This window comes from Lytechinus variegatus, chromosome 18 (assembly GCF_018143015.1).
Source record: "Lytechinus variegatus isolate NC3 chromosome 18, Lvar_3.0, whole genome shotgun sequence".
Lineage (NCBI taxonomy): Eukaryota > Metazoa > Echinodermata > Echinoidea > Temnopleuroida > Toxopneustidae > Lytechinus > Lytechinus variegatus.
The window spans coordinates 24459510-24471422 of record NC_054757.1 but is presented as its reverse complement, the minus strand read 5'-3'; the positions used below and the strand labels follow the sequence as shown (position 1 = coordinate 24471422).

The following is an 11913-nucleotide window of genomic DNA, read 5'->3' as shown; positions in this document are numbered from 1 at the left end:
GAGGTGTGCAAAGTATTTGAGACTATTGAACATTACGTTTGATTTTATTCAAAATATGTAAAGGAGAGATTCTTAAACTATTGTTAATTAATCCTGATTATACACGGGAACTACTATATATGCCACGAACTGTTTTGACAGTTAGGGTGTGTTTTTGTTTTTTCAAACACAAGACTTGAAAGATGGGTTAATAATTCTTATTAATAAGAAACTAAGAAAAGACGTAACAAAAGAATAAGAAGGACGAAAAATATGTATGTGATTTCACATTTGAATCGTTATTTGACGAAGATTTTTGTAAATTCTATTGTGCAATAACTGGTAGCCGTTTGTAGCTGGTGTGCCCTTTTCCACGAACAATCATTTAGCATGCGCGATATTTAATTTCTCTATTTGTATTAAACTGTTATTCCACGAAGATGTTTAATTTTGTAGGACCTACTAATATAATAGGTGGATGGGTTACTAATCTACTTAAATCTGTCATATAATCGTCACCAATGTTTGACGTAGTATGGATCGTTTTCCTTTGCCGTCGACGTCCAACTTTCGAAAGCGACTGGCGCGTATAATCCGGAGAGATTGAAGAACGCCATCATATTCAACAACAACAACAAAAACAACTCTCACGCTTGCTCAATTAATAAGCTATTAAAAACATACCAAAACTATTGCCATTTTAATTGTGCACAAGAGACAATGTGACAAAAAAATCTGTACCGCCTTAAGAACATTCACATTGTAGATATTAAATGTGTCATGTTTTTTCAGTTCTTTAGGTACTCCTTTTTCATAATGTAATGAAAGCATATCGTTTTCTACCCCCCCCCCCCCCACTTAAGTAACAATTTACCACTCCTTCAAGTGTGTTCTGATTAGATAACCACTGTAATGAACTCAAGCCCTCCCATCACCATGGAATATAAAACAGGAGTTGCACTTGTATGGTCCTGTTGCTCTTTTGGTACTTACTTGGTAACCTATAGGTTTTAGAATTGAGAAATATTGTGTTTTCTTATCACAATTTTGTTTGATAATGAAATCATCGCCTAATAATTCGATTGGATGGCATCAGATTAGTGTGTAGACATGTTATTTAGCGTTGATAGTTGTCAGGCGCGGATCCAGGGGGGCTATAAGAGGGCGCTAGCCCCCTGTAGGAATTTTTTTTAAGTAAAAAAAAAGACAGACGAATTGACCTTGAATATAGGGGCGGTTGGCTTGTGATTTTTTATTTTGCAGACTTAAAATTTAGGTGACAACCTAGCTTTTATACCCCTTTTTAAAGATTATGGATCCTGTAGCACCCCCTAGAATTTCAACTCTGGATCCGTGCATGGTTATTACAATAAATGCAAGGTAATGTTTTCGGAAAATATATATTTCTCTCGAGATTTGTTTCTGTTCGTTCTGAATGAATATTGCTTTTTCCTATAATGATACCCTAATCATTATTCTTTTGTTATATTCTTTCAATCTCAATTTCCAGCAGAAATCATTAGCATCTCCACTGCCCTGGGATGATTTTGTTTGACTGGGGTGTTGATGTAAATTTGAAAAGCAAAAAAAAAAGGTTTTCACTACAAAATTGAGTTAACATTGGTCCTGAGAAGTTCGAAAAGCAAAAGGGGGGGGGGTTCCACTTCAAAATGAAGGCAACTTTGATTACATCTTCACGTCTTTCAGAATAATACCAGGGGCAGGGGTGTTGCCCTCTACGTTCGTTGGTAATGCCTTAATTGCATGCACGCACGATCTCAGCGACTGCGTCGTACGAAAACTTTCTGCTGTTGTGGTAAGTATGCAGTTCATGGATTCTTTTTTAATTTATACTTCTGAGTACAGTTCTCTTCGAAGGTAGTTTTATAGTCGTTGTTGTTGTATGATGAGGTCGCAATAACATGTCTAAAGATTCGACGTTATGTCCTAGTCCCTAGATAGAGATTTACTAGTCCCATGTACTGTTTTTGGTGTGAGTGACGTTTAATTTATTATTATTGCGGCTGTTGCCCCAGGGGGCGCGTTTCTGTTTTACAACCTGGCGAAGGCAATCTCCGCAAAAATAGCTACAAAGCAACTAGTGAAGAGTCTACACATGTCGTTGGTTAGATATGACACTGGCGAGTCTCCCCGCACCACCGCATCCGCATACAATCTTACAGCCATTGTTTGTTCAGTGGTTACACGACCCTTCATGTACAGAGAGCAGTCATCATGGTAGCGATGCCACACTGGCCGCGCGGACGCTTGACTCTCGCTCCCGACAACACGAAAATCTCCAATGAAGGGCTCACTATTTTCCTTCAGTTTAGGGCTAAACCGCCATGAATGATTAATCTAAACAACTTACAATTTTTGTCACTTCAAAGTTAAATCGCCGAACCAGGGTCAATTTCACTGAAAATAAACAGGTTTCTCATGACGTACATTGAGCTGATCGTCCAGCTGCAGAGCGTGTTTACGGTAAAATGAAAACAAGAATTAACTTCGGGTTGGCAAGGGTCACCTACCATCATGCATTGCAAGGGATATAGACTGTGATCCAGGCTGCAAGATGGACTCGAACGAAGATAAGATTATGAACTTCTTTTTTCCTTAAAAAATTATATTTTATTCCGTTTGATTTTGTTTTAAATATTGCGGTGAAAACATGAGTAATTTTAGGCTAAATTTGAAGTATGTTTGAAGGCTTACAGCTCGAAACTGACCCCTCAGAACATATTAAGAACCATATTTTTGAGAAGCTTGACTTGTTCTCTGTCGAGTGCTACCAAATTTGCGGCCAATAAGACCGGCGATAAGAAGCGCGAAAGACAATATCGAAGTCCTGTCATATTTTTCGAGTTCAAGTTCGGATCGTTTCAAGGTGAAAAAGCGCCCTCTCTGGCGGAAAGCTGAAATGCACTTAGTCCCACAAATAGTAATTTACGGGGTTTCCAGGGTATTTCGCCTTAATGTATCAGTTTGAAAGATAATATTTAACATTTTGACAACTCTCTTTGCTTTAAAAATAATTTTATTGTAATAATATAAGATTTTAAATGTTACACATGAGTTTGATGATGTAAGCAATGAATGAGGAATGGATTGTGAGACTCAGCGAGTCAGAGAAGGAGTGAGAGAAAATTTAGAATTTTAACGAATAAGCTGGTTAAGGAGGGGGGTCGAATTTTATGGCCCCCTTTTATTTGATTTCCCCATGCAAGGGATTATTTGACATATTTGGGAAGTAAAATAGGTATCTGGACCAAACTGTTAATTAAGAAATTCCTAAACATAGTGTATGGATTCATGCTGGAAAATTCCTAAACACGCCCCATGCCTGGGTCCATTTTTTTTCTTGTCAAATTTTCCTAACTCGATGGGGTACTTTTTTGTAAAAATGGCCCTTAAAATGGGCATGGGTTTTGAGCCTTTCACTTGGACAGCCCCATCCAAACCAAATATGAGTACCCTATCCCGGGGTGGGGGGGGGGATGAATTAATTAATTAATGAGGCCCTCCCTCATTAATATTTAAATTAATAATCCAAGGACTAAGAATTCAATTAAAAATTTTGGGCAGTATATTCTGGCTTAATCACAACTGCAGGGGCCTGCATGCTTTCGTAGGTAAAGGAGGGTTGAAGTTAAAAAAAGGATTAATTTTAGAAAGTTTTGTTTGGATGTGACTGTCTTTTGCTAATTTGCTTTCAGTGAAAGGGAATTATGAGTGTACCAGTTTTATTTAATTTAATCATAAATATTATGACATGTTATGTTAACAAAATCATTGATTTTACTGGTTTCTTAATTTCTTACTGGTTATCTGACAATTTATGATTTTTAATTATTGGCACTATTATTCCCACTGCTCGAAGCATTGTTATATTTTATGAACCACTATTGTTTAGCCAATTCAGGGTAAAATAATTGAGTTAATAAAGACAAAATGTCAAAAAGAAGATAAGGTTTAAGCAGATAAAAAGCAAAATTAATATTTTATCAAGAATATGATTGTTAAAAAGTATGTTGAGAATAAACATTCACTTGATTTAAAATGTATATAATCTTTGAATTGTAACCCTTATTTACTTTTCTTTTAAAATTCTAGATTACCATGCAAGTTACCATTGATTATCATTATTTTAACTATCATTATTTTCATTAACAATAATTTGATGATCATTTCTACATGGCTTTTTATTTTCTTATTTCAATTTATTCAAAGAATTCTCTTAAGGAAATTCCAATACCTAGTTTGTAAAATATAATTACAAATTGATTAATTATATCCCCCCTATAATAGTATTAACCAACAATTCATTTTTTTACCAGATGACATATAACAGGTTTAATTTAATCCTGATGAATTAACAATAGTAAATAGATTTGATAGCTAAAATATTCCCCTATATAAAACAAATTCATGACAATGTGCATTATTCATTAAGTAAAAAAGGTTGTCTTTGTTGTTCATATTTTTATCTTTTCAATATAAAAGAGCCAGGTTCTACATTGCTGACAAATGATCAGGTTTTAGAGCTGCTTCGAAACAAGAACCAAGCTCAAGCAGCAAGGCACATCAAGAATCTGTTCCCTGAGAATAATGCTTCACTAAGTAGCTATGAAAAGTCAATTAGCCGAATTAAAGCTGAAAGGAAAGTAATACTCAAAGATTCCACAAGGGGTTTTGCCAAAGAAAGATTACAGAGGTTCCTGGCAAGCTTATTTTCTCCTCCCAAGTGTAATCCAGCCTTACAGAAGCCAAAGTCTTCAGGAATATGTGCAGCGCACTCTACCTGTTCCTTTGAATTAGAGGCGAAAAAGGCTACTAGAGAAAGTGCTGAGAATTCAGAGGAATTAGAGTTGAAGGATGCCGCCCTCGCTTCGAAGGAAGCTGCCCTGGAGAAGCAGGTTGCGAGCAATCAGACGCTTAGAAGAGCTGTGAAAAGAACAAGAGACAGAGAAGATTACCACAAAAAAAAGAACAAGAAGCTTGAAGAACAAATAAATCATGACCAGTGTGGGGATGAGATCTGTCAACTAGAAGAAACAGTTAAGTCTCTCAAAGCAGAAATATCACAGTTGAAAGAGAGCAACAAAGATCTCCAAATGCAACTTGAGGCAAAAGAAGAAGATGTCATCGAGACTTATGACAAAACCAATCGGAGATTCAACACTGCGTTGACCAACTGTGTCTATGACCTCCTGGATAATCACGTTGGTGTGGCCAAGGTATCGGCAGTCATAGAGTCAGTCACAACCCACCTAACCGGAAAAAAGTGCTCAAGACTTCCTTCAAAGACGACAGTCGAGAATATGAGCGTACAGAGGCTGTGTGTGGCTCAAGACCAACTTGCAGCAGAACTTTCAAGTGAACAGCACACAACACTCTACTCTGACGAAACATCAAAATTTGGAGAAAAGGTAATGGGGTTTCATGCCTCAACATCAGATAACCGGTACTTTGTCCTCGGTCTCCGAGATATTGCGACGAAGTCTGCCGCGGATACTCTCAAGACCTTCAAGGAACTCCTCCAAGATGTTGATGAGGCATGCAATAAGGCAAGTTCTGGAGGAAGAAGAAAATATTACTCAACATAAGAAACACCATGTCTGATCGTGCAGCGACTGAGCTCAAGTGGCACGAGCTACTCCGCAAGTATAGGGTTGATGTCCTGCCGACGATAACAGAGAACTGGGAGGCAATGAGCGATGTGGAAAGGGAGCCACTAAGTAACATCACTTCTTTCTTCTGTGGACTTCACAGCCTTGTGCAATATGCGGAAACCTGCGAGAAGGCACTGGATAGTGTGGAAAAGGAGTTGAAGGGAAAGGTGGAGGCGCAAAAGTGAAGGGGTTGGCCTTTGAATCGGAGGGTTGCGGCGTGATCCGGTTGATCAAAGGATGCAGTAAGGCCTTTTCAAGAGGAGGAAGCGAGAAGGCAGGTGTCCATGGCCATTTCAAGTTGTTTGTTCAAGATTTCCTTAAGAGCTATGGATTGCGCACCCTTCCTCTGGTGCCCTTTAAAGGCAACCGCTTTAATATTCTCTTCTTCAATGCCGGATTTGTGTACTTTCTTGGAGGAGAAATGACAAGATTCATCAATGGATTTGGGGCAACAAATAAGCTTCTCAAGTGCGTTCAAGCTGACCTGGCAGAGCCATTGTATATGGCAGGCTGTAGGGCACTTGGCCTGGTGAGCAAGATCATCACTGCTCCACTCTGGAGGTGCTTAGAGGATAAAGAAATCCATATCTTGGATCTGCCACAAGTCTACCGGAAGATAGAAGATGCCCTTAAGAGAGGCGCTGAACATCCTCAGGAATTCATGGAAGGACTGACTCAACCTCTTCAAGATGTGGAAGATGATGCAATTTTCAAGGCCCTGATACTGCCATGTGAGAATGATGGCCTCACTGCCACAGTGCTTGAAAATATACTGCCTGCACTCTGTAAGGTAATGGCTGCCCACAGTGCTCATGTTGCTGAAGTGGGGGAAGATGAGAGGGAGTCTTCGAAAAGTGTAGCGAAACACAACAAGTTCCCTGAACGAGTATTTGCCTATCTAGACCAGCAAATGAGGACAAGGCCGAATACAAGTCTCCTTGTGCATGAAGCAACGATCATGTTTAGCCTGAACAAGACAGGTGACTGGCTGAAGGCATTATCACCCCAAGAGGCTGACGACATCATCTGTTCGGCAAGGAAGAGGGCAAGGACACTTCGTAGTCTATTCAAGGAGCGCTCCGAGGCCATCAAGCAGGAAAAGATGAAAGCCCTTGAGGAGAGGGAGCGTGAAAGAGAGAGAAAAGAGGAGAAAAGGAGGCTTGATCTTGAGCACTTCACCCAGGAAATAAACTACTATGGGTTGTGGCAATCAGAGCGAGAGGTCGATGAAATGTTGAACACCCTATCCACTCCGAAGCAGAAGATGGATGCTCTAAAGGCCCAGCTACGCTTTAGGCAGCACGTCCTGCGTCAAATTCCTCCAAGACCAGAGGTCTTCTTGTTCAGCAGTAAGGGTGTTGCTCATTCATGGGATGTTCTTTCAACAAATGTAAAGACCTTGGTCCACCAAGCCTTCACCCTGCCTTCAGCAAGTGCCCCTGAGGGTGGACTGCCATTGCTGGTTGGCAAGAGGGTAAGAAGGCCCAAGCATAAACTGTTTTAAAAAAAAATGAGGGAAATGATGAAATTAATACATAAAAATAAAATTCTTAAAATGAAAGAAATCTTATGAAAGAATTTAACAATTATTTTAATTAATGATGTTCAAAAAGGAAACATTGCAGTGTATATGACTCTAAATATGTGTATACTATGCTAAAATTGATTCAACATATAATATTTTATGCAATATGATGCACTTTGTATTGTGATGTAAATGAATATATGCCATTGCAGGAAATAAAGCTTGTTTGAAAATTAAATTTTTGAAGTGTGTTGTCTTCATGTGTCTAGTTTTCTTCATCAAGGCCTTTACTTCGTTTTCCATTCGCCTGGAAGGAAGGATTCCAGTACTCAGGTTTATTTCATGATTTAATTTTGGTAATGCATTATGTGGAAAATATTGCACAAATATATTATTTCATATTCTTTCTCACTTTAATATCATTTGAATGTATGCATTACTAGTAATTATATTAATGTGTGCAGATTATGATTTATGATTATGATTTCCATTGCTTGTGTGCAGATGATTTGAAGCATAATATTTTTTGGAGGGCTGATGATTGCAAATTATCATTTATGTTTTGTGAATTAATTTGAGTGTTGATTATGATTTGCAAAGTATGATTTCTTTTCTGTTGCCTTGTGGAAAACTGTATGATGCATGATATTCAATATGATTTTAATTGAATGAAAAGGACAAAAATAACATGATACTATTGATCTTATCCAAACAGGTTCAACATCGTTTTGATAACGAAGAATATGTTGGGAAAGTCCTTGGATTAGTACCTGGTTACCCAGCGTGGTTCAACATCAAATACAACGAGGATGATGCCATTTACACCTACCGGCTCCTAGATGACTACAAGCAGGGTGACTTGAAAATTGTTTGTTAGGTAAATGCAAGCCTGCATTGTTAAATAAATAAAATTGCCTATTGAAGAAAACATAAATGTTATCATTTTTTGAGAAAATGAATGTTTACTTTTTTAATAATGATTATGTTTCATATTTTCAAAAGGACAATGATTTTATTTGTAAATACTGCACTTAACACTAACACAACTTTTCATTTCACATTTCACAGATTCTCCTTTTCAAGTTTGTTCATTCGTTCATCAGTTGGAGTTGGATGCTACAGTCACATTGGCCTTGTTTTCCCCTTGTCCCTGTCCTCTAGACTGAATCTGATTTTTTTTGCAGTAAGTATAAGTTATTGCATGATTGGAGTTTCAGATCTATTTTATGAAAAAAAATTGATGTAGATAGATGTGAACACAGTTCATTGCTAACTCAGAAGCTGATGTTGGTATATCTCTTTTTTTCTCAACAAAAGTTTGACTCCAGCAAGCATGTGAGTGTTACAAGTCATCTCCTTCGTACCCTGTGTCTTGGAGAAAAGCCAATCCAGTTTCTGGTGCAGTTTAGAGCTGGGCTCCAGCAAGCATCGGAGTGTTACAAGTCATCTCCTTCGTACTTTGTGTCTTGGAGAAAAGCCATTCCAGTATCTGGTGCAGTTTAGAGTTGGGCTACAACAAGCATCTGTGTGTTACAAGTCATCTCCTTCGTACCCTGTGTCTTGGAGAAAAGCCAATCCAGTTTCTGGTGCAGTTTAGAGCTGGGCTCCAGCAAGCATCCGAGTATTACAAGTCATCTCCTTTGTACTCTGTGTCTTGGAGAAAAGCCATTCCAGTATCTGGTGCAGTTTAGAGTTGGGCTACAACAAGCATCCGTGTGTTACAAGTCATCTCCTTCGTACCCTGTGTCTTGGAGAAAAGCCATTCAGTGCTGGTGCAGTTTAGAGTTGGGCTACAACAAGCATCCGTGTGTTACAAGTCATCTCCTTCGTACCCTGTGTCTTGGAGAAAAGCCAATCCAGTATCTGGTGCAGTTTAGAGTTTGGCTCCAGCAAGCATCCGAGTGTTTCAAGTCATCTCCTTCTTACCCTATCCCTTGGAAAAAACCTGTTCAGGATCTGCTGCAGTTTAAAGGTAACTGAAGCAAACCAAAGTATTACTTGTTATAGTAGGTCTTTTGCATTTTATCATCTAGGGTTAATGTCTTTACTCATCATACATTATTTTTGTTGACAATTAATCAGAATGTTTTGGAAATGAATCTGGAAATTTTGCAGTACAATGAATTACATACTCTAAGATTTATGATGGGCATAAAGAATAATCCTTTAATTGAGAATTGACTTTGGTATTTCTCTTTTTCTCAACAAAAGTTTGGCTCCAGCAAGCATCCGAGTGTAACAAGTCATCCCTATCCCTTGGAAGAAACTAGTTCAGGATCTGCTGCAGTTTAAAGGTAACTGAGGCAAACAAATATAAATCCAATGTATTTGCCTGAACACAACATTGAATATTTTTTTACATATTAACGACATTCACGTCTAAATGTAATAAGTGTGACACATCAACATATAATTTGGCACTTCATATTTTTGTGACATTAAAGGCACACACTAATTTATGCATATGGTTTGCATAAACATAGAAATATGTGTTTTAGAGTTTCTAGAACATATTCAAATTATTATTTATTAATGATGAAGTTATCATAAAATAGAGTGTATACTTTTTGTGTGTGAAAAACCAAGTCCAATTTGTGTCATTGAGACAATCTTCATAAAGTTTAATGAAAAATTATGCAAATTACACCTAATTAAATATGCATTAATTTGCATATTTAAAGTCAATGTTGATAAATGTTCTATTAAAACGAAGAGCATTTCATAAGCTGATCTACATGAGTGGTCATGAGATACATATTGATCATTATCTCAATGTAATCACTTTTGTGAAAGTCTTCAAAGTTTTCAGTGGAAAATATGCAAATTACACCTAATTAGATATGCATTAATTTGCATATTTCAAGTCAATATTAAAAAAACGTACTTTTAAAACGAAGAGCATCTTATAAGCTTCAAAATGAATGGTCATGAGCTAAACATTTTATCATTATCTCACTGTAATGACTTTTGTGAAAATGTTCATAATTTTCGGTGGAAAATATGCAAATTTCGGCTAATTTAATATGCATTAATTTGCATATGCAAGATTAACGTCAAAAAAACCGTACTCTTAACTTGTAGAGCAACTCATAAGGTTCAAAATGAATGGTCACAAGATATAATTTTTCTGAAAATAAAAAAATCATGTGGCATTGCTATTTTTCATTAAATCCAAACATGTTTTGCAGTGGCGTTTGTATACACAAGGAGGTGAAAAACCTAGAATTCCGGCAATAGCCAAAATTAATTTAGCGGTAATATTGATAAGACAAGAGTACAAAACGAAGGAAAATCCACTCATTCAATGAACAAGGTTTTGTTCTCAGTTACATCCCCTTGTGTTGCAAAATAATGGTGGCTATGTTTGGCTTAATTTCTCTTTTTATTTGGGACAAATACTTGATTTTCTTATACTGTCAGTTTTCATTACAGCTATTCATCAAAATAACTTGGCACTTATGTAAATTAAATTCTTTGAATTATTTTTTTCTTAATTGAAAATAGAGATTGAAAAATGAAAATTTTCTTGCCATTTTACTTTCCACCAATAGAGGGCAACTGTATGGAAATTATTAATTTTGGTCACAAAAGTGACATTTTAATGATTTTTCAATGTGTGTGCTTTGTACAGCATTGGCATACCATAGTCCTACCTGTAGATTCCCCACAGGCAGGATGGTTGCAGTGAACAAGTGGGAAAAACTATGTAGAAGTTCAGTTGTTTCCACTTATGATAGTTTCAAAATGATTCTAAACGATGAAGGAAAATATACTACTAGTTCTTGCTACTATACTCCTACCCCGACTCCTACTACCACCGATAATACTACTGCTACTAGCTACTACTACTGCTACTGCTACTACTACTACTACTACTGCTACTACTACTACTACTACTACTACTACTACTACTACTACTACTACTGCTAATACTGTTCATTACAATGCTGTTAACAATAATAATACTGATAATAATAGTAGTAATAGTGATAATAATAGTAATGTAATTTATAATTAACGATCTTATAGTTTCAAAATGATGCTAATGATAATAAAGTATACTACTACTACTAATCATGATAAAAATATAATACTAATGATGATAATAATAATAGTGATAATGATAACGATAACAATAATGAATATATAACTCTATTAACTACTACATGGCTACGATGATACTACGACGACGGTGACCAACAACGGTGACGGAATGTCATCCTCTTCTTCCATGATACACTGTAAAAAGGCTGTTTAAAAATTGTAAGCACGTTGTTTAAGCCTGCCACTCTAACATCTACCGTTTAAACTTTTTAACAAATGTTTAGACTTTTTAAACAACTGTTTAAACTTTTTAAACAAGTTGTTTAAAAAGTTTAAACAATCACAGAATGTTTAAACAACCTGTTGTTAGAGTGACAGGCTTAAACAACATGCTATTTTTTTACTGTTTAGTGAGAGGGCAAATTACCAGCAATACGGCAAAGGCAAATGATCAAGGCAAACATTCGTGTTGAACCTGCATGGTTTTTTGTATTGAAACTTTTTTATTAATTTCAATATATTCATAATCAAACATATGATACATACATCAAGGCTCGACATTAGCGGTGGCCCGGGGCCACCAAAAATTCATCTCGGGCAACCATTATTGAAAAAATGTTAAGTTTTGGTGGCCCGAATCAGGCAACCAATAATTTTCAAAGTAGCGCAATTTTTCTCCCGATTTTGCATGCA

The 11913-nt window shown here is 36.8% G+C and overlaps 2 protein-coding genes across 2 annotated transcripts in view; both read left to right on the top strand.

The window, feature by feature from the left end:
• The first annotated feature begins 1774 nt into the window (after positions 1 to 1774).
• Positions 1775 to 11913, top strand: part of LOC121405571 (cell division cycle and apoptosis regulator protein 1-like) — a 52079-nt gene continuing 41940 nt past the window's right edge. The window contains exon 1 of the mRNA XM_041596498.1: positions 1775 to 1795. The gene's annotated coding sequence lies outside the window, so the exon portion shown is untranslated. The remainder of the gene's footprint in view (positions 1796 to 11913) is intronic.
• LOC121405570 lies at positions 5999 to 7488 on the top strand. The gene has a single exon (XM_041596497.1). It carries the CDS (start codon positions 6073 to 6075, stop codon positions 7153 to 7155), a length of 1083 nt encoding a protein of 360 aa, XP_041452431.1. The 5' UTR covers positions 5999 to 6072; the 3' UTR covers positions 7156 to 7488.